Genomic DNA, 23,793 nt, shown 5'->3' with positions numbered 1-23,793 from the left:
GAAGACCTGATCTCATACCCCCTGATGTTAATGAGTGAAGAGCCTGCCTGGCACTGATAATCTGAAGGGTAGCAGAAGGGACTGGTAAGTGTTCACCAGCTCTGATCCAGGGACATGGAAACAGGGCAAAAAGGGGGCACAGTTATCCGTATGTGAATGAAGTAAAACCTCTACATGGTCAGTCTAATGTCCAGCCAAGAAGTGCAGTTTTCCACAGCTCTGCATTGCCCATCTGCCACCATCACCTCTGTTACCAAAGCAGCACAAGCTAAGGGTAAACAAACTCACAAAAGGGATAGATGGGAGGTGCAGAGAGTTTACATAAAATCTGCTGGAAGACAGGAGATGCCCATTACCAAGTTTCTCTAACATTTGACAGTAAAATTTCTCATAACAGGGAAAGCTGTTTACACTGTTTGGCTGCTACCGTCCAGACATTAGTCACTAAACAAATCATTAAGTAATGCTAAAAACCTTGTCTATTCACAATCTCCAAAACAAAGTTCAAATATAATCCTGAAGAACTTATCAGGTTCCATTAGGTTCTATTCCAACAGACAACAATTCTTTTTAAAGTATTCTTCCCTTGGAAAATAACACGTATTTCTGCTTTTGACTACAAAGACATTCGTTGTCCCTCCAGCCTGCTGCTCTAAGTTTCACAGACCTCCTCCTCCACACACTGGCAGAGTATTAGTGAATGTTCCTTTCATCAGCTCGCAACAACAACAACAAAAACGTTTCTTTTGTATCTCCTTGCACTTTGAATTTCATTTCAGGTATTGTGAGCAATAGTAAAATCAAAACAGAAGCCAGCCAGAGGCAGCCCATTCCTTCTTCTGGGATCAGCTCCTCAGCCTCTGAATCAGGGGATAAAAGGGAGAATGCACTTTTCTGAAGGATAGGTAAGGCTTACAGGAAATCAGACAAGCAGTCCAAAGGGCACTGGTAAGCAAAGCAGGTTAAGACAGAAGGGCACAAATGCAAGGAATGGCACAAGGACAGAATATACTTTTAAAAAGAACAAATACATTTGGAATTACAGGCAGATACTTAAGAGTTGTCAGAAGAGAATCTGAGATATTGCTCTCACTGTAAATTTTCCAACAAAAACCCTACCTTTACCCACAGGCACTGTCTCTCTGTGCTCAGGATTCTCTCAGTGGTATTCTGGGTGTGGATGAATTTGTGCACATTAGAAAATGTCTTTAGGAGTGGATTGTTTCCTTGCACCTATGCTATATTCTTAGGAGCATAGTTTTCCCTTAGATGGTTATTTGGAAAAATGGGTGGGGTCTGCTTTTAAATTTACATTTCTTTTAATGACAGCTCTGCTTGTGCTGTAATCTTCCCTGCAGGAAAAATTTTCTTTCATTTCTTATATTCATGATGCATGATAACAAGATCAGGAGGTTAGCTACTCTCTGGAGGCTCACCTGGCTTACCTACAAAAGCTAAAATCTTTTGGTTCTTTCATGCCACAGCCATTTTACTTTCTGTTCCTCAGTATGCTCTCCAAATACTATAAAACTCCAATCCTGTCTTAGGTCCCGCTCTGTCTCCAAATGACATCCGCTCCTACAATTTAGGAGAAACCTCACTCCTTTCCTAAGAGATTTCAAAGTAGCTTGTGTGCCAAAGAAAGGACAAAGCCTCTGTTTACTTTATCTCTATCAATCCTTTTGTGAAGCTAGCAAATTCAGTCAAATTCAGTGACCTTGGGCAGGTCTGATTCCCCTTGTGAAGAGATCATTTGAGCACAGAAATTGCAGAGAAGCTCTTTTCTGCACGGGGCATTAGGCAGACTGGTCCACAGCACCTTTCAAATCCCTGTCATCAGCACAAAGCTGCTCTGCTGGGGGCAGTGGTTTGGTGTTTTTTGTGTGCTCACAGCCTGTGAGGCAGTCACAGTACGTGCTGTAATCAGCATTTATCTCACACACCCTGGCTGCTCTCAGCCTTTTCACAGCCCAATACAAGGCACAGTGTGTGACTGGGCTCAGTCTCTATTCCTAAGCCTGGGTCTTGAAGAAAATACAGGCCATCGAAGTATTCTTTGAGAACATTTGGTAAAATAGGGATTAATGTTAGGCAAGTGCTCGTCTGTATTAACACTGATGGTCCTAATAAACCAGTGACCTTTAAAGATAAGCTTCTAAGGCTGAGATTTACTTATGTGCACAAGTACTATACTTCTGACAGGTAATGAAGTACAGTATCAGAAAACTTCTGTCTCAGAGTTTTAACTTCCTTCTCTCCTAAAACTTCCTTATCTTCATATACTTTTGTCAGATGGTACCATGCTTCCCACACAGCAGTAGAAACAAAAAACTTCCCTCTGCTGAGACATATTAATTAATTAATTAATTAATTAATACTGCATGCTTTCAATCCTTGGCCAGGAGTCTTTCACTAGAGTTCATTGAGGTATTATCAGGTACAAAGATGATTTTACTTAACTCTTATGGGGAAAGGCATTTAGCTGAATATGATGCCATGCATTTGGAAGTTCCTAATTTGCAGTCAAAGTAGGCAAGTAATATGTATGATCTGGAAAGACAAATGGACTTCTGGTGCTGACCAAAAGTGTAAGACCAAATATGTGGTCTAAGACCAAATCTTTCACATTAACCTTTTCCTAGAAGTGCACACTTCAGAGAGATTGCATGCATGGATATGATATTCCACTAGTCCTGTATGAAGTCAAAGGCAATGCAAGAGGTGAAATCCATTCATCCAGACTGCCCTTTGCTCTTGTAGGCTCCTTGCAGCTTGCTAGGGAGCTGGAAGAATTGTTCAAGTGATGGCAAAAAGCACTGCCCTAGTGGCATTTTCACTAAGGTACCCAGTGCATTTCCTCCTGCACGTTTGATCTTGAACAAAGCAAGAAACACTTCTCTCTTGGTGTATTTTTAAAGCTATCCTTTGCAACTGACAGGCATGAAAGCACATCATAATATTTTGCTTTACACTAAGCTACATCACCCTGCTTGGCATAAATATTTTTTTGGTGTCTCTTTTTGTTTTGTGAGTAAATATTCACGTTCAGTGACAGCAGTAATTGCTGAAAGAAGATATCTCTTTATCCATTTCTACACTGGTGAAGGGGAAGACAGTAATATTCACAATATATATGTGAGTTATCGGGCACAGTCAACATTTTTGTCAGAAATTATGAAACTGCTTGCAGGGAAGGAGCACTGGCTTTCTGGCCACTTTACCATCATTTTCACTGCTTCCCTCACTGGTCTGTAACAGCACTGAGAGTTAAAGCACTATACAGCAAATTACTGTGTGACCCAATTCTGCAACTGGTGAGTGTGAAAAACTTGAAAACATTTTAATGTTGCAGAGCTGCAGAACTGAGCTAAAAAAAGAGTGAACAATACAAAGCTTTGTTCTCCAACTTAGAGAGCAGAGTATTTCAAATACTTTAAAGAATGCAGAATTACAGAAGGTCTCAACATGTTTTTGCTTCAGGACAGGGCTGCTTGACAACTTCAGTATCTTTTCACGCACGGTTCTCTTAATAGATTTTGTTCCTGGTGTCTTTAAAGATCACTGGAAATAAATCCCCATTCACTTATTCATGTTTTCCATTTATAAAATATAAGCCTGCTCTTCCTTTGCATGCTAATTAGAAAGAATGTGGGTCACAAGCACTGGAATTCCAAGAGACACACTATGAACACACAGGACTGCAGGGATGAAGTAGGAATCTGGGGCAGTGGAGTTTGTGGGGAATGGAACAACCACTTTCTGTCCATGGCACATGACACTTCTGGGTGACAGCCTTCAACAAGGAACTTCCAGTAGGCGCTGTCAGCACAGAACCAAAAAATGAAGACTGAGCTGCTGTGTAAGCAGCAGGAATTACAGTCCCAGGCACCCCCAGGGAGCCTGACTTTCTTTTCTGGAATATCAAGGATTTAAAGCTTCTTGCAAGCAGACTCACTCAATTTCTGAAGAAGCTTTAAGAGGGGAAGTTCCAGTTCCTAATCTCTTGTTATTGACTGAAAGAATGATCTTGAGTAAGGACCTTGGAATTTTACCCTACGGGAATTGCTTAGAGTAGGTGACAGTGTCTTTGTATTTAGTCACTAAACACGGGCTTAAGTAAACAATCATGTACCTCTCCCTGAAAGCTTTTGCACTGCTTCATGCTTGACTCCAGAGAAAATACTACCTGTGATTTGCTTCTTGGTCTCTATATCCCTGGTGTGCCGGAGCAGGCGGAGCAGGAGTGGGATCCCTCTCTGCTCTGACACCTCCAGCTTGTTGTCATTGTCCTCAAACACCAAGTTTCTCAGAGCACCACACGCTGCCCTCTGAACGTCCTCATTCTGAACCTCAAGGAGCTGTAGAAGTCTGGGGATACCACCAAGTGAGAAAACCTGTGAGGAGAACAAAATACAGCAGAGAATAGTCAGATGCTGTAAATGACAAACTCCACTCTCCCCCTGCCCCAGCAAATGTTTCAATAGTTATAGCGACTCCTTTCATTTGCTCCTGTTTGAGAGAACTTGAAGCACAGATCATTAATCATTTGGACATGACTATTAACTTCTGGGCTTTTGTATGACTAATACTTAAAACCCACAACTAGGAGAGGCAACATGTTTTCATAATTAATATCAGAGAACGATACTAAATCTCTTCCAGCTTTGCCGCAGATTTGTACTCTCTGACAAGACATTTAATCACTCTGCTTTTTAGCTTCCGTGTTGGTGAAATGAGTATTTGAGATTTAATTCTGGAACAGTTATGAACAGGTTTTTACTTTTCCTCAGCAACCAGCCTGATGAAAAGACTGTGTTCTTCCCAATGCAGATATTGAAAGTGTATTAAAAAACAATACATTATACTTAATACTTCTTAACTGTGCCACACAGAAGAAAAACAGTAAAAGTAAGCACCAAAATGTAGAGCATTAACCACTGTTAGCCAGCTATCTACTGAACTACCCACATTTAGCAAAGACTACTTTTCAGTGTTTAAATCTTCAGAAAACAAGGTTTTGGCCCCAAACGAATGAAGGATTTAAAAGATGTTACTTAACAGTAGCTGTATGGAAACAAATAGTTTGTTGTGGTGAATGAGGAATCCCATACAAACTGTGATATGCCACAAGCAGGCCTGAGCCGACTCGGGAATGAATCGACTATGGGAAGTACCTTACCTTAACGTACGATTGCCAACCCTCTCCTCCAGCATCTCAAAATGCCATATGTTTTTTGGACAAACTCACCCTTGTGCAGAATCAACAGCACATGAAAGACTCAGAAATCTGATACAAGTGTCTTAAATAGTCCAGAGTTTGACGATAGAAAGGATTCAATACAACCGGCAGGTGTTGGCAACACGAAGAAATGGAATGTAACAAAGCCTTTTGTGCTGCAGGGAGTAAACTACACAGCCTGGCAGCCTCTCCTCTCATCCACCTGTACAAAAGGCACAGTTTCTTTGTCCTGCTCTGCTGACCTGATTCCCCCTGCAATCACCTAAATGCCAGCAGAATGGAATACAGGAATACATCCTGTGAGGGCAGTGGTACACAGAGCACGCTGCAGGCACATCAACCTGTTTTATTGCAGTGGATCAGCCCTTTTGACACCAATACTGTAGTTGTTCGGGTTTTTTAAATATATTTATGCAGACCTTCTCTCAGTGATTTTAAGGCATTTATAGCTCTTGTAAAAGGACTGCTATTTCAACCTAATTTGCAGAGAATTTAGAACAATTATTGACTGGTTCTTCTAAATTTCCATTAGCAGACAAAATTCACCAGAATACTGAGAAGTTCACAGAAACAGATAAACCACTAGACCCACAAACTCTCAAATATCAGGGAACAATAGACAAAGAATGCAGGCTGAAAGGCTGAAAAGGGGACACAAGAACATGCCAACGTGAACAAGTCTGACGGGTGCCAAACAGAGAAGCTCATTACAGGATATGTGGGATAGACAGGAATATAGGAAGCAGCTTCAGGCTGACTTCTCCAATCTGAACACTACTCAGCCACTTATTTTCCTGGGAAGATGCCTGAGAGAGGTCTGCATAATAACCCACTTTCAAACATTCAATTCTGAAGCTCTGTCCTCAGTTTGAAGTTAAAGTTGCCACCTGTACTGTTATTTTCTCCCAGAACTGACTCTGGCATAGCCCAAAGCAAGTCAAAAGGATGGAGAGATGTTTGGCTGTCACTGAACTGGACTGCATGCACATGATTATGGAGGTAAGGCTGGGATTACTGAGCATACAACAAACCAAAGCAGGTGTAATAATGTTTTTTTAATGGTTAGAGTAAATTATCTCCTTACATTTTAATGTACAGAATCATTCAGCAGGAGGGACATATTTATGTTCAGTAGTGACATTTAAAGAAAAGGAAGAAGAGAATATTTTTGATGTGCCCTTTAGAAAAACTTGTAAGAGACTTAACAAGTTTCTTGTAAGAGACTTGAGAATTTGGTTAATCTAAGCAATGTACTAATGCATGTGCACAGTTCCAGTGAGCCCTTAACATTTTTGCTAACCCATGTACTTTTCTAACACATTTGTGCAGTCTTAACAAACCCTCAACCTTGGATAAATTTACACTGTATTCAGAATTTTCTTTTTTTGGGATATTTCTGCATGCAAGTCAAAAATGAGACAGGAGCAACTACATTGACAAAAAGTTCAGACTCCATGATTTATAAAGGCTGAAAGAATTAAATTTGTTCAGCCTGAAAAAGAACAAACTGAGTGGGAATACACTGAGTGGGTTCAAAAGCATCTGCAGCAAAACACAAAAATGCACTTGAAGGAAAATATCTAACATCAGTATCCTGTAAGGTTACTTGGACTGCCTTCTTTCTTTTCATGCTGGCACACGTTGCCAAAAAGTATACAATTTTATTTTCTCTACCTGATTTTAACTGGCAAAAAAGCAATTACTTACTTTTCTCCTGGCATCTGCTTTTTGGAAGCACTCATGCTGTATGAAAGTCACTGCAGCAAGGATCCTGGGGGTGGACTGGGTATTTTCACTCTTCAGTATGTTCACTGCACGCTCCAGGGTCATCTCCACTTCTGGGCTCCTTAAAAGTACAGACAGAAATCTAGTGAAGAAAGACTGCAGAAAAATTATCAGTCTTGTAAAACTAGGGGTTTTGTGTTTTCCATGTAACTCTAGCTTTTCTTAAGAGATTTTTTTGCCTTTCCAGTAGCAGAAAATATCATAATGGCTTCAAGAGATACTGATATTCAGGGGAAAGAGAAAGTCATAAATAGAAGTGTAGCTCTGGAGAAAGCAAGTCATGCTTTGAGTTATAATAACAAAATGGAAATATCAGTGGCTGTTTCTATCCAGTGGATGAATGAAGAATGTGAAAGAAAGGATGAAGAAATGGATGAGGATCAAAAGAAGGCCATACCACGTCAGAGTGATTATTACTGGCCATGAAAATACCTTGATGTTTTCCTCAATAGTGTGATGACTGTTTTTTTATATTTGTCCTTATGCCTTTCATCAGTGTCTTAGTTCCCAGTCTACATCTATGCAGGATTCAGAACCTCTTTTTTTCAAAAAAGGAAGTTGTTCTTGTTTGAAATAGATGGGCAAAGCCCTTTTTCAGGTGGGAAAAAATAAGAATGCCACTCATTAAACTGAGTATGTAGAGATCCTGTGGTAGGGAGTCTATGTAGGGAGTATCAAAAATATGTGCCACCACTTCCAACTTCCAGCATGTCTGCTTAAATGACGATTGTGTTAGACAACCATGTAAAAAAATGGAGAGAGAGGTCACCAAACACATTTGTTTCCACAGTAAATGGAAAATAAAAAAAATTAATGGCACAATCAGGTGCATTTGATCTGGGACAGGTGGTTATGCTCCCCAGACTTTTTATTTACTTTTGGTTTCAAATATGCTGCAGCCAGATGAAAAAATGGGGAGAGAAAAGTTGACAAGAATGTGAGCATTCTATTTTTTTTTTTTAATCCAGATAGTTTTGTAGTAGCAGATGTGCCACAGGCCAGAAAGGGATGAGTGGGCAGTCTGTGGCCCCCTGTGAAACAAGCAGTAATTGGCTTAATAATTTAATAACTCCCTACTTAATAGCTTAATAACTCCCTACTGCAGAGCTACCAGAATCAGAATGATTTACTTGTTAATCATCTCAGTAAATGAATCTGTAACTAAAAATTTTAACCCAACTTTTACATTAAAATGAGTACCTGGGAAATATATTAACTAAAGTTGAAACTTTAATTTTTTTTTTTTTTTAACTAAGCAGAAATATTAGATAATAATTAACAATGCTCAGAAAAGTGGAATATGGAAAATGAGCCAGATCATATTTCTTCTTTTTACTCTGGAGTGGAACTGAAAAGCAGGCTTTTCAAACTTTGGTTTTAGTTACATTTCTTAAATCAGCAAAGGATTTGAGACCATGTTATAAACCTGCACACATGACCATGTCTACCTGTTGGAAAGAGCAGTGCTTTTAGATCCTTCTGACCAAACTCAGTCACCTTCTGTGAGCAGGAGACATCTCTGATGTACTAAATTGTGGCATTTCACTGACCAGCAGCTGAAGAGGACTACAACCACGGGCTTCCCAAGGTCAAGGCTGATGCATGAGCTGACCCCTCAAGGCACACCAGAGGATTTATGTGGGAACTCAACCTCAGGATGCCAAGGGTGTCACAGAGGAGTAAAAGTCCATCAGGAGCCACTGCCAGGCTGGGATGGACTCATGGACAAGCAGACAGTGCATTTCTGGGTGCTGGGGGCGTAGCTCTGCCCTGAGAGTGACAGCAGCTCCCCAGACATGCAGTTATCCCTCCACGCTGCAGGCAGAGGGTTTCCCTCCTCTTGTGCACTGCCACACTTGGATTGCTCTCTGTTAACATTCCCTAGTGTTTTATCTGGCAGCAATAAGGGATGCAATGCCATCTCTGACCCTCAATGGTATTCATAAAGCTGCAGCACCCTAACTCGTGTCAAAATAGAATTCGATGCAAAGATTCCGTTCCCACCCTCCAAGTATTTACAGGCAAACTTAATTAGCTCTGAGGCTCACTGGCACATGAAGTGACACCAAAGAAATGGTCAGCCAGGCAAAGCTTGTTAAACAGCACAATGATTTGACAGATTCTGACTTCACCTTAATTGCCTAAATATGCCAGTTTTGAGGCAAATACACACATAATCATTTTGTGGCAGCTCTCAGCACATTTAGAGGTCAGATTCTGTAAGCAGCTATTTCTCAGACAGCTTCAGGTTGAGTCTCTTTTCTAAGCTCTTAGTCATAAGGATGCTCTTAACTGAGTCACCTCACCAGAAGATACAGAGATAGCATCTCTGTACTCTGATTTTTTTCTGCTTTGCTTTCATAGCTTGTGCTAATTCTTTCACAGGAAAATGCTTTTATATACATTTCAAGTGCCGTACACAGCTGGTCCACTACTTCTCTTTAACCTTACACAACTATTTTACATTCTCTTAATTCACCTGGAAAGACTTAAATTGTGACCTGCATTAAAAAAAGTACAGATTTCTGGAAAAATTAAATTACTCCAGAAACAAGCATATCTTTTTCTTCCCCTTTACATTACTAAGGAAGCAACAAGTAAGGTAGCAATAAATCAGATAAATGCAACCTTAAAATAAGAGAATGAGAAATAACAAGACAACTGAGAGTGTCTACAAACTCCTTGAACTGAGAGAACTTCCAGCAAATGCTGAACTTAAAAACTGACGCTTAAGGAATTATGCTGTCACAAAGATTTCCAGTAGATCACAAATCTTCCATCTGAGTTAACATGGTCACAATCAAACCATTTGCACAATGATTCAACTCTGATTTTTATATTTGCAGGTATTAAAATACTTTGGCTGATGCTTGTACATACAGACAACCAGACTCTAGTGTCTGCACATGCAAAAGAAAAGTCAAAATTGCTCCTACATGTAATTCAAGATAAAAATTGTTGGTTGTGGCTCAGAAATGCATTCAAGAATTTGCCAAAAGTTAAAGCAGATTATTAAACCAAGGGGATGTATGTTTGTAAATTCTCTTACTGATAAACAAAGTCCTCCCTACGGATAAACAAAGCCAGATATCTATTTTCAGTATTAGTACTCCAAAATCTTTAGCTGTTGTGAGCTCTCAGCTGATACTTTTGGACTTACTAGATGCAAAGTCTGAATACTTGAAAGTCAACGTAATTAATCAGTCAGATTTCTTAAATCCTGCATCACCCAGAGATGATAATTTCAATCCAGACTAGAAGTGGGCATAATGCCATATATATGTTTGCAAATATAATGATAACACACAACATGTAGCTGGCAACAAAAAATATCTGATCTGCACATAGCAGTGATATCAGGTGATATTTTTTCTCACACAGTAAGAAACTGAGAAGAAAGATAGGTCTTTAGAAAAATGAACTTAGCAGCTATACAGTTATGGGGGAACAGCCATTTCTTAGTAACACTGTTGTAAATTACACTATGATTAAGCAGAAATTTTAGGTTCCTATTTGAATTATAAAACAACAACAGAAACCAGAATACACATGCAAGTAACCATCTCCTGTACACCAAGTGGCTTGTCCTGTCCACTGAAACACAGCAACTCTGGAAACATTCAGAATTATTCTAAAATAAAAAGATATTCACTTCTGAGGGGAAATTCAGAAAGAATAAAATTTCTCTTTTGAAAATGGAACAGATTTTAAACATTCTGGAATTTTCTCTGAAAAGGAATTTTTGGTGGGGGAAGTAATTTTGGGAACAAACCTGAACAAACTTTTCAAGTATTTTAAACCATTTTCATGAAGTCTGGGGGCAGATTTGGGACTTTCTGGCATGGAGCTAATGGAGTTTCAAACTAAGATAACTCCCTTGGAGCATGTAGGATCTCATGGTAGTGAGAAGCTCTGGGATCTTGGGATTCAGAGCAGTTTGTACTTGTTCTAGGGATGGATGGTGCTACAGAGCTAAGAGAAATTTCTGCCTGTGTTCTACCAGAAGTTTATAAAAACTAAGAGGTGTCCTTGAAACCATGAAGGATTTTTAACTGGAAACTGTCAATTTGCCAAAAGCTGTTCCACTGGTACACTTCTGACCGGTTCTTGTGAGAACCAGTGCTGATATCGTATGGGCTCTTGTGAGCACAAAATTTGCCAGTACAATTTTGTGTATTGTGACTTAGGTTGTAAATTACTCAGTGACTACTTCATGTCTCCTGATAAAGCTTAATCTTGTCAAAAGGGGGTCTCAAACTTCAGCAGGAGCTGTAGACCCTGCACCGTACTTACACATACACTTTTTCTCCCCTTTCCTCCGTTACACTGGATGTGGATTTTTAAAGGCGAATCTATTTTCAGCCTCCTCTGCACTGATATTTCATACATGGTGCTGGCTGCTGAACCACAAGCTATCAGTTTACTTTCTAACAAACACGTTCCCGTCAGCAATGTCAGCCCAGAGCCAAAGCAGGTCCTGCACTGTGCTTACCCGAGCTGAGATCCATTGAGGGTCACTTGCTCGCTCTGCAGGAAACCATTTCTCCCTGCTGCGGCCACAGCAGCTGTCACCGGCATCCTCTTCCCATCCGTTTCTGCAGTGACACTGGCTATTGAAGCTGGCTGGGAAACTTCTCTCCTGCTCTGTGTGTTTCTGAAGGCGGTTTGGTAGAAGCTGGACCTCACAGACTGCCTGTTCTGAGACAAGCGGGACGCGGCCGGGGACCTCACTTGTCCCGTCGCGCTCTCCGCGGCCAGGTAGTTTTCCTTCTCCAGGAGGTTGGTCATGCTGCGGCTGTTGCCAGGCCGGTGGTACAGAGGGACAGCGGGGCTGGGGTAGACACCATCAAGGACAGCATCACTGACAGCCCCCATGCGGGACTGTCTCTTGAAGGAGCGTCCCCTGTGCACGGAGTCGCGAAGGCTGTAGCCAACAATCTCGGAGCGAGCGTATCTCGGTGGCACAGTCCCAGCGGACCTCAGGCTATCTCCGTGCCTCATGGAGAACCCAGCTGCAATCCCTCCATTGTAGTGAAAATCACTGGACACGTACGCCAATCTTTCCGGATTTCGTTGGGGTGAAACCTCCAGTCTCCTCAGAGGCTGCCTTTGAGCTCTCTCCTCCATCGTCCTGTAAGCGATCCTTGTCCCCCAGCCATTCGTGTAAGAGGATGGGGAGGCAACCTGCTGCAGGGGGCATGAAACAACAGCAGCCACAGTTAGGTCACAGCACTTCAGATTAGCAGCAGAGAAACCAAACCAAACCAAGTAAAGACAAAAATTCTACAGCCTGCTCGCAGAATAAAAGAAAAATAAACACGTGAACGTCACCAAAGTTGTGCATCAAATGGGATCCTGCCACACTTCTCTGCCCCTCACTCGTGAAGGCAGGAAGAAGTACAGTCTAAACATCAGGAGACAGACTCTAAGCATCCAGTCTTCTGCCATGAACTCAAAATAGTTGCATAAGTCAATTAAGACAGGTAATTAACAGATTGATTATTAACGGAGATTTTTCTGTTGAAACTCCTTGGGGATTGACACCAACATCTGCTACTAAAGATAAATTCAAGGCTGTCTAATAGACAGAAGAAAATTAATCAATCAGGTATAAAAAATATTATACTCAAGTGTCTGCATATTGATAATAACCTTTTTAATATAAGGTTATTTAGCACTCATGTTCATGTGTGGTAGGAGCTAGTAAGGAGAGGCAGTCCCTTCCCTGTTTGTCTAGCCTCTTAAAAATTAAGGAGATGGTAAAACATTTCAAGAAAATTAAAACGATCATTTCACCATTTCACTGACTTCCCTAATTCTACAACTGGAATTTTAGACTATTTCCTTTTTTTCTTGTATCTAATGGGGATAGACTGTAATGGACCATTACCCTGCTTTACAATTTTCTCATTTCTAAACTCAACAAATTCATTGCCAACCTTTCTTTGTAGGATGTAAATTCAAGATTCTCAGTTTCTGGGTCATTTAAGGCCTCTCAATTTTTATACATTGTCTTGCTCTCTATATTGGACTCCATACTCCAAAACCATCCAGAACTAAATCAACTTGGGACACTCTCTGGCCTTGAAATAGAGGAGTCATGGATGAATTTTTTTTAAAAAAAATAAGCATAGGGGCATACAACCATAAAAAGCCCCATATTTTCCATTTCCATGTTGTGTTAAAGTGTAGAAATATTAAAGGCACTTTTTAAGGTAAACAGAGAAGTTTACACAAGCTATGAATTGAAAGAACAGTGCTTAGCAGATAGATACCAGACTGAATTCCCTCAATTTCACTGTTGAGGAGATTCTGAGGGTGATAGCTAACTCAGAAAAGGAGTAAAGGTTAGATAAACTTGCAGGCTCAGGCAAAGCTCATTGGATATATCTACTTATTGTCAGAAGTTATGCAAGGATAGCTTTACCTGTTGTTTGGGGATAATTCATGTTCTTGTCAAGTACCAGTCCTTGTGGCTTTTCCCACAGGACACCCAAGTCTCTCTTTTCCTCCCACCCCCTGCCTGGTAAACTATTATTTTCTTGTGATTCCTATGTCACCTCCAGTTTTCTTTTTGTTGCTGTCTCTGGAAGGAATGGATTCATGTCAAATATTATGGACTTCAGAACAGCTGAGAGCAGAGGGTGGGAGGGCAGAGAAGGAAATGCGTTTAGGTAAATGCTTCTCTCTCTCCCCATACAGAAGCATCATCATGCTTCACTGACTGTTCCAAAGCTGGGCTATTTCTTTGAATGACAAAAAAAGACGTGTTTTTTCCTGAGTAATCTAAAAAGAGGAAAGAATTGCCCCCTTTATACAGTTATTTACCACACACGTTTCTGCTCTCAAGCCAAATTGCTTTCAGTTTACTAAACTGATCATGCAGGAGCTTTGCTATTGAGCTGGAATGCTTTCCCAGTCACTCCTTCAAACAGGTTCACACCAGCTATGAGCTGTGTCACAAACCCTGCAGAAAACCAATTATTTATCTCAGCATTCAGGCCATGACCCCAAGAAAAGCTGGTCAGAATAGCAAGAAAATTTATGATTAGATGGATTAGAAACACCATTGTATTGCAAGGACTGTACTGCTGGAATTCTTGTAATGATAAAACAGGTTACAACAGGAGTATTTTAAATAAAGGAACCATTTAAAAAAGGAACCATTCTACCTTGTGAAAATGAAAGTATTTGTGAAACCAAAGCAATCTCTTTTCCTTTGGTTTTGGATGCTTAATTCTGAGATACAGATGTGCTGACCTGAGCAGCTGTCTGGTGGGAGGGATGAAGATCTTACAGTGTTTGCCTTAGTGGAGTGTAAATGCAATTTTTCATTTAGTAACCTCATGCCAATTCTCACAAACCAAAGAGGTCTGCAAACAGCCCGTCTGTATGACTGACTTGAATCTGGCTACTGGGCTCTGAAGTCATTGGAAGCAAGGGAGAACGTGAAGAGATTTCATTGTAAAACCCTCATTTTCTAAAAATCAGATTTTAAGAATCAAACAAACAAGCAAACAAGCATTGTAACACCATCTAAACGCAATTATTTGTGGCAACAAAATAAATAAACTAATAATAATAAATAATAATAATAAAAAATATTAATAAAAGATTCTAATAATAAAATAAAAATAAAAATAAAATAAAAATAAAAATAAAAAATTTAAATAAATAAATAAATGTGTGTGATGCTGTATTTATTTCTACTCATTGTCTTCCTTTGCTCACCTGGTTTGCCTGGTAATATGAGAAACCGTAGGGAGACCTTGGTGCAAAATCATTCTCAGTGATCCCCATGTTGTAGACACGCTCTGGTACACTGGATGCACGGTGCAGGCTGCCTGGAACCAAAGACTAATGTCAGTAAGGTCTTACCAAAACATGGTATTGTTACAGAGGATGATACTCAGTGCTAGCAAAAGGTAGCAGTCAGCACTGACATTTATATAAGCTGAAAATTGAAGAGGGAAATGATGGAGGGATATTTGCATTTTCCTGAGGATACAAGCCATTTTTTTTTTCAGTTCCCCGTATACTTTACTTAATTTTTAGCTTTTAGGAGTCTTGTGACTCGTGCAGCTATGAAAAATGTTTCAGCAAAGCAAGCTGATATTTTAAATGTCCCAGATGAGAAGCTGATTAAATGCTAAGAAACAGTGTCACTGAACTAAGAACACTTATTTTTCACTGTAACCACTTTGAATGTACATGCAAATCTATAAATGCATGGTTTACACTGGCTGACTATGACATGAAAAGTACACAAGAGAGGAAAATACTGCAGCTGTAGATTGGAGCTGAGAAACATGGGTTGATGTCTGTATCTGCTACTGTGCACCCTGGATGCAGATTTCACCATGTACAGCTGTAAACAAACAGCACACACTGAGTACAGACCCTTTATTTCACAGCTGTCTGACTCAAATCCTGCTGTTTCTTCTCCCTCAGGTGCTAATTTAATGGCAATGTACTGGAGCAAATAATGCTTCACTAATCTTCTCCCTGCTCTACCCAAACAGCACAAAGAGTCTGCAAACAAACTATGGCTCGTGGCGCCATGAAGTTGGGTTGTCCACTGACACTTCAAATCTGCACCTGAAAGGTTCACTAATCCTACAAATAATGTCAAAGATCCAGAGTTTATCTGCTCCGATTCCTTTTTTCCACGAACCAGCTCTGAAAATAGAGCAGCGCATTGTGATTATTTCTTCCATTAAAACTCCAAACAGGCCAACAAAACCTTCAGGCTGTTCCATTTTTTCACTAATAGAATGCATTTTCAAAAAGTGAGTGCTTCTAGTAACAAAACTTTCAAAAGCAACAGATATTAATGAAAGAATTATTTATGAGATTCCATGTTACTATGAGGCTCTGAGTATAGGAATATAATTAACACAGGTCTAAAGCGGTGAAATAGGGGTTGAAAGCAAGACCTCAAATCAGTCTGAACTAGGCTGAACAGGCAACAGTGGTTGATAAAGAAGTTAACTGGCCATCAGTTTCCAAAATATTAAATATTACCTGAGATACTACAGAACAGAAATCTAAAGAACAAATCACTGACTTGCCCAAACTGCTGAAGACCGAATTTGTGTATCCCATGGCAGACTGTGATAATTTGAGGCCTAATTCAATCATAAACTGCAATTATTTTGCTTGTATAATCATACTTTCCAATTCTCTGATTTTGGCAGATTTAAACACGAATGAGGTGATTTGTTAGGACACATTCACAGTAACTTCATGTCATGAGAATGGAATGGTGCAGCTTGGCAAAATCCATGATTTGGATTGTAATAATTCCTTCCTCACATTACAACGTTACCATAGCCCAAGGATTACCTGAGTACATGAGAAAGATACAAGAGGAAACTGCTCTCTTATACTGCAAAAAATTCTCAGAAATGTGCACCAACATCCCAAATCTACAAATTTAAATGGATGTCTCATTTGTGATGTGTAATTCCCATAGCAATGTACCATTTCAGGTGCCCAGTAAAAGTCCATCTCAGGTCAGTCCTGGCTTTTTAAAGATTCACTTTCTTCATTGCTTCATATTAAAGGACTTCTATATAATAAATCTCGAAATAGAAATACCCATAAATTTCTGGTTTTTTACAGTTTGTATTTTTTTTTTCCTGTTTACTGTACTTAGTGAGAAAATATTCTCCATTATCTACTTAGGGCATAAAAGCCCTTTCAGCAAGTAATTTTTGTATATTTTAGGTAACTCTAAGCTTGTCTTTATTAAAAATAAAAATCAAAAAGTGAGGATAAATTAAAAATAACAAGGCAATCCATTAACTGGTTGAGGATAAACTACATACCTAACAGTTCCCTCCTCACAAAAACAAAATACAGTCAATCAAAAGTTGTACCATTATCTTTCAAACAGTCTCCTTTTTTCACCTTCAGTCTTCCTATGAAATTATCCATCAGTAAAAATTTTTCGGTCCCAGAGACAAATAGAGTATATGTCAGCCTATGGCATGTCACTTTGCAGTTATCTCTTGCTTGCTGTTATCACATCAGTAAATTATTTTGCTGGCCTTTTACCTGTAGATTTATTAGGCAGACATAAAAGGCATGCCTTTTTACTGTATGCTGGTTACTTGTGCCAAAAGTCAGTGTGTTAAAGGAAAAAGGGGGAACTGAAATGCTGTGCCTTTCCAACAGCTATGAGAGGTGCAGAAGAGGTGACCTGATCAGAACTTGCCTGTGCCAGCAAGGCTTCTTTCAGTTTATTTTCACTGTTCTACAAAAACCTTACACACCCAGAGCACTGTTCAGTTGTTTGATTTAAAAAAACCCCATGAATCATTACTTTTAAAATTTATATTATGTTCTCATTTACTGATAGGACTAATACTTTCTGACTGTGACTCTCAGAGTTTCAAGTCTCACAAAAACTCTCTCCTCAGGAAATAAGCACATGATTCAGCCACTCATCCACAGGGGACAAACACTGTAAGAGGCCATACGACACCACACTTGATTTCCAGCAGCCAGTCAGGAAAAAAATGGGTTTGCTGCAGGCCCTGCATCGTATCTGTCAACCCAGAAGGGTATTTTGGACCACTCAGGCATCTCAGCCAGCAGCAGACACCCATGTGTGGGCAGTTGAGTGGAACTTCTTATCATTTCCCTCTCCGCTGTCAGTATGAACTGCAGCAGCTGAGGAACACCTTGGATGTGGTCAGTGCAGGGGGAAAACCCAACCCCTCCGCTCTTCTCCTCGCCTAAAACAAAAGCTGTGCAGAAGTCACTGATATTGCAGCAGTTACAAGAAAATTCTGAGACCAGGAAACAATAATTACAGTATCAGGAGGCAGCAGGCTGTACAGATGACTGAGCAGAAATCCCGTCTGTCTCCAGAGGCTCCTCTAAAGGCCCTTTTGTTCCCCTGGATGTGACAAGCCCAACACCTCCTGAGCCCTTGGGAATTTCTCCCCAAAAATCACTGCCTATGGCTGCAGACAGACCAACCTAATGCTTGCTTTGCTCTCAAAAACAACAATGACAACAGGCACCTCTAAGACACCTGGGAGATGAAAAAAGACAATTATCTCCACTAAGGAGACAAAGATATCTGTCACTAAGGAGATATCAAATAAAACATGTACAGTGGTAACTCTCTGTTGTCAGTCTTTTCCAGCACTTTTCTATTTGAATGGACACCATGAAAGCCAAATTTTGGCTTTGAACCTCTCAGTGCAGTCATCAGTGTAGCTTGTACCTGCACACATCAGTCTAAGAGGAACTGAGGGGCTGTCACCCACCCTGAGTGCCGTCCTGCCGAGGGCTCCCTGTCCACTCCTGCTCACCTCCCCCACCAGGACCCTCAGCACGCCTGGACCGGCACCTTTTCATCCTTTTTTCACACTTCAGCACTCAGGATGGACTGAGGTGATGACATTTAATAATGGCATATCAAAACCATCACTGAATCCCTTCATCTCTGCATCAAAGAGCCTTCCTTCTGATTGTGCTCCTTCATCGCTCTGCCAGCACATGCCTGGTCCCAGAGGAGTTTTTCTAAGATTTTGTGTCCTCTTTTGTGTCGGTTAGGACATTTACACAAGGGTTTCAATTTAAGAAAAAGATTTCTTCTGGCTCAGGAAGCAGAGGCGAGGAGTGTAACAAAACCAACAAAAATTGAAAGTCAGCATGGATATTTTTTTCTACTTCCTTATCCCAGAAAGATAGAAACAGAAAATTACTATGAAACAGTTAACGTGCCAGCATTCTACAAAATAGAAAGCTAAGGACAGAAAAGCACCTGAGTCCCTAAATGCAATTGTAACAAGAAAATACTAAGAATTTAAGAAATTAATAAATGTGAGGAATAAATAAGTCTCTGATTTTCACCATCTTATATCTGATGCTGTTTATTTGGAAATCACATAAGATTGAATTCTGCTTTTATTTTTTTGTTTGTTCTTTTTATAAACACATTGTGTTTATAAAACCTGTTATAAACACATGTGTTTATAAACACATTGTGTTTATAAAACCTGTTAGAAAAAGAATCAGCTCACAGGCAGCAGTTCATCAGGCCTTTAGTTTTATATGATACTTTACTCCATTCTGCCCTCATTTTTTACAGTGAAGATCTAATAAGGATGCCTTAAAAATCCAATCAAAATCCAAAAGGAACAAGATCAGAGGCAAGTGGACTCAGAACGAAGTTTAAAAGATTCCTACAATGTACATAAAATAAAAACAGCATCTGCAACAAAGCACCAATCATTAAAGTCTGTGATTCCAAATGCCACTTTTACTTTGGTAAGATGGAACTACCTACCATTGTATTTCCACCCTTAAACAGCATCCAGAAATTTGATATGACTGCTTTAGTTGTTCAAAACTTATAAAGGCAGTGTAATCTTTAATTTATAAAGGCTCAACATTGGATAAACTGGACAAATTGCAGCTGTTGTTGAACTGCTTGTAAAGCTATTAACAAGGCTTGACAACATCTTGAAGAGTTGAGGACGTATGTAACTTTGATCATTTGGCAGCAGGTGGAATCCTCAAATCTGAAGATTACCCAATTTCTTGTATCAGAAAGAAACACACCTTCCAAAAGGAAGAAAAGGCCATGAAACGAGAAACAGTATGGGGACAGGAGGAAAAAACCAAGTTTTTCCATATAAAAGTAGTGCTGAAGGCTAAGCAGGCACCTCTAACTTGAAACTCTAAGGAGAAATTATGCTGGCTGACAAACTGCTTCTTGTGGCTTCAAAGTTTCCAGCAGAGTCAGTAGAAAATGGGTGTGCACCCATGACACTGGGCAACACCTTTCCTACCACTGATTTTTCATACCCAGTAGTTATGTGCTTGGCTAATTTTAGGCATGCTTGTGAACACTGTGGTTAGGTATGCGCCAAGTACCTTGCTGAGCAGAGTCTGAAACACTCCTACAGACAGGACAGTTATATCACAGCTCCTGTTCCCTCTAAATCTTTGTAATCCTCCCATGCAACTGCAAATAATATAGGAACCTTGATGACTGTAGCCATAAAATGGCTATAATTCACATAAAGGGATGCTTTTGCATGAAAAAAAGGGCATTTTTTGAAAAAGTTCCCTACACATCAGAATTCAAATGTTTCTCAAAGCATGGTCCGGGTTTGAGCAAGTGTGTTGTCCTGGTTTAGGGCAAATTTGGGAAGAAACCTTCGAATGGGGTCCCTGCAGAAAACAAATTCAAGCAGCCCCCACCTGGTTTGAGAAAAGATTTTCTTGGAGAAAACCAGAAAAAACCTGTTTATTTAACCAGCAAAGTATTCACAAGCATGAAAATTGAATGATATTAAACAATAAAACCTCTCTCTGTTCTGAAGAGATGGCAAATTCAGAAAGTCCTTGTTGTGGGGTGTAACTTGGCTCACTCAGTCCCTTATGAGTCTCTCCTGCATCCCAGCCCCTGGTGGGCCACAGGCATGAGATGTTTTTCTGGGTTTTCAATCCAGAGTAGGTTTGAATAGTTCCAAGAAAAAGAAAAACCACAGTCTGGGGAACTTCTCAGCCTCAGCTAGCTAAAAAAACCCAAAAAACTAAAAGTAGAGTTCTGTCCTGCTGTCTGTCTGTGCAGCACACAGCACAGTCCAGGAGAAGGATGTGGGGCAGTGAGTGCAGGTTCTGAAAAGAAACTTTGAGCTTCTTCTTTTCCCCTCTTCCCCCTCAGAACCAGCCTTAAAAGTGCAGAACTCAATGTCCAGCACAAACAGAACGGACAATTGGGGAAACAAGCATCATGAAGTCACCCTTGGAACATCTCTATAGAAAGCACAGGGGGACACACATGCAAGTATATGCATATTTTTCAGGAGAGCCAAAATGTTAAATGCAAGATTGACTATGATTTTATATATATATATATATATATTTATGATTTTATATATTGACATTATATATATTCAGGATATAGACAGATATACATGTATTATACATATGTATAAATTTATGGAATGCATTTCAGTTTTGATTATTTTTTTTCAGAGTTTTGCAGTGGGACTAAAAATTGTACAGCAACTTCCCCATAAAAATATGTATGAAACAGCTATGAAAGAAGGGAAAGTTCATTTTCTGCATGAACAAGACGTGTTACAGACAAGTCATTCTCCACCCCTTATCCTGAAGTTTAAAAGTTTTGGTGTCCCAGAAATGCAAGGGCATCAAATACTTGACCTTTAGAAAAACAAAGCAAACCAAGATAACTATCCCCAAATACATTAGGTCTGTTAATGTATTCCAGAGAAGCCAGGATGACTTGAGAGCACGGGAACTCTGTTTTCATAGTGTTTTATGCATCGTTTAGAGACTTGAGCTCACGTTCATGACACCGTATCATTTATAAACTACTGCTTAAAAAGCTTTTTGCAGGCTCTCTGTGGAGAGAAAAAGAAATTAAGCTACTCTAAAAGTGTTTAGAAACCATATTTGAATGGCAGCAGCCAAGCTAAGGCTTGGCTTATTAGTTTATAACAGGCTTATGCATGTTTATCTGCACGTTGCACACCCATAATGTGATTTGTACAACTGATTTCTACAAGCAGAATATGTCCATTTTTGCCATGAGCTGTTGTTTGAAATAGAGGCCAGACAAAGAACAAGAAAATATTCGCCTGCCTGACAAGACAGATGAGTGAAGTATGTTTATAAAGACTTTTGACAGCTTTTAGCAAATGAAAGTTGACAGTTCCTTTAAGGACAAAGGAGTAACAGGGCATGTAGCCAGTCATATCTTCCCATTTAAAAACGAAATTAAAGTTTCATGGCATATAAAGTTTTCATGAATAGTTAAGACTAAAGCCTTCGAGCACGTTGCCTTTAACCCTCAGCACCTGGCAGTCACCCTGTGGGTGCCTGACATTGTGGTCGGGCTCTGCTTGGGGCACAAGGCGTGGCTGCAGATTTCCTGACGGGTCCGGCCTTCTGGCCACCAGATCTTGGGAGCGAGGGATGATTGACGTCAATTTGTACACGCATGTCAAAGAACTGGGTAAATAATGCCTGACAGCATTATCGTCCTGTGCTTCCCATTCCTGCCTTTCCGAGAGTTACTTTTCCAAACTTTTATTTATTTATTTTAATTTCACGGTTAAATAAGGCAGAGCTTTTCCTACGATTCTTCCCATTTGGCTTCGCAGACAGGAGCAGTGGGTAAAGCTAAAGGCATTACAATAGGGACATAAAGCTGCTGCTGGATCAGGAGAATTTCGGCTCGGTTCCGCCCCCGGGCAGCGGAGAGTTACGGCAGAGCTCGGCAGGGAGAAACTTACGACTCCCGGCGGTGGGAAGAGAGTAAAAGAAAAGGCGGCAGAGCCACGATTTTCTGCCCGAGCAGTCGGCAGGGCGCAGGGCCGGGAAGCCGCGGACACGGGGCCGGCGGGGGTCGCGGTCCCTTCCCGTGCTCCCGCCGCCAGCGCGGAGCATCGCGCTCGGGGAGGGCACTCACCATTGTACAGCGAGCCCCGGCTCTTCCTGGCCAGCGTCTGCTGGACCTGCCGGTGGATCCGCAGCGCCTTCTCCTCCCCGGCGCGATCTCCCGAGAGTTTGAGCCGGTCCTCGGAGGGCAGCGCCAGGCTGGAGCTGTCCAGCTCGCCCAGGATCTGCTGGCCCAGCACGGTGCGGATGTAGCCCTGCTCGGGCCCGCGGCCGGCCATGGGCACGGCCGGGCCGGGCTCGGCTCCGCGGACCTGTTGCGCCTCCGCCGCTTCCCCAGCGCCGGGCCCGGGCCGCGCCCCGCCCGCCGCACAGGTACCGGGCACGGCCCCCTCCCGGCCCGGCCCGCCCCGCGGGGCCCGGCCCGCCCCTCCCGGCTCGGCACCGAGCCGCTATTCCGCTCCCCGGGAGCGCTCAGGGTCCGCCGGGGCTGCCCGGGACTGTCCGGCACGGCACGGCACGGCACGGCACGGCACGGCAGAGCCCAGCTCAGCCCAGCCCAGCCCAGCCCAGCCCAGCCCAGCCCTCGCCAGCGGAGAGCGGCCGCCGCCTCCGGGAAGCGCCGCCTGTCCCCGTCCTCCCTTCGGGGCAGTCCCGGAACGGCCGGGCTGAGCTGCCGGGGCCGCGATAGAGCGTTTGTGTTTGTGTGTTTGTGTGTGTGTTTGTGTGTGTTTGTGTGTGTTTGTGTGTGTGTTTGTGTGTGTGTTTGTGTGTGTGTTTGTGTGTGTGTTTGTGTTTGTGTTTGTGTGTGTGTTTGTGTGTGTGTTTGTGTGTGTGTTTGTGTGTGTTTGTGTGTGTGTTTGTGTGTGTTTGTGTTTGTGTCAGTGTTTGTGTCACACCCGCCGGGACACCGGGTTCCCTCCCCCGCCAGCAAACACACTTTAAACTCATATTAAACATATAGATATGCGCTGTGCCGTCCCTCATAGATGCTTTGCATCACGGTATATATAAGATAATTCTATATTCTTACACGTTTACACGTTTTGCTCCTAAGTTTCAGCCTGGAAATAGAAGATGCTCTGAGCGCCGTGGGCCGTGCCGTGAAGACCGAACTTTCAGGCGGGAGTGGTTATCGGGCTGCTGGTTTGGGAGGTTTTCCTGCTGTCTGGGTTTTTTCCAGGCTGCCCTAAGGGATTGGAGAGAGATGAGTTGCAGCCGCCTTCTCTCCGTTTCGTTGTAGAGAGGTGATGAGGGAATTGCTCAAGGAAAGCTAGGAAAAACCCCGAGTTTTTGTTGTGAGCGGGTTTTGCCCCCTGAAGTACAGCTGGGGAAGGGTGAAGTTCTCACACGATCTCAGGACCGGAGTTAGTGCT

General features: G+C 41.5%; 1 protein-coding gene across 2 annotated transcripts in view; it reads right to left on the bottom strand.

Moving 5' to 3' along the window:
• PKP2 (plakophilin 2) overlaps positions 1 to 22,763 on the bottom strand; it is a 39,152-nt gene extending 16,389 nt beyond the window's left edge. The window contains exons 1-5 of one of the 2 annotated variants that reach the window (XM_088055637.1): positions 22,491 to 22,763; positions 14,756 to 14,868; positions 11,517 to 12,211; positions 6,947 to 7,085; positions 4,187 to 4,394 (exon numbers count right to left, since the gene is read on the bottom strand). In XM_088055637.1, the coding sequence (XP_087911763.1) occupies positions 4,187 to 4,394; positions 6,947 to 7,085; positions 11,517 to 12,211; positions 14,756 to 14,868; positions 22,491 to 22,698 (1,363 nt within the window). In that variant the 5' untranslated portion in view covers positions 22,699 to 22,763. The remainder of the gene's footprint in view (positions 1 to 4,186; positions 4,395 to 6,946; positions 7,086 to 11,516; positions 12,212 to 14,755; positions 14,869 to 22,490) is intronic. The other variant, XM_005527911.3, reaches the window with a different exon arrangement.
• Between the last annotated feature and the right edge of the window lie 1,030 nt (positions 22,764 to 23,793).

This window comes from Pseudopodoces humilis, chromosome 5 (assembly GCF_049639895.1).
Source record: "Pseudopodoces humilis isolate 2021_Gansu_Grassland_sample_001 chromosome 5, ASM4963989v1, whole genome shotgun sequence".
NCBI classification, from domain to species: Eukaryota; Metazoa; Chordata; class Aves; order Passeriformes; family Paridae; genus Pseudopodoces; species Pseudopodoces humilis.
This window is presented reverse-complemented; position numbering and strand designations above follow the sequence as displayed.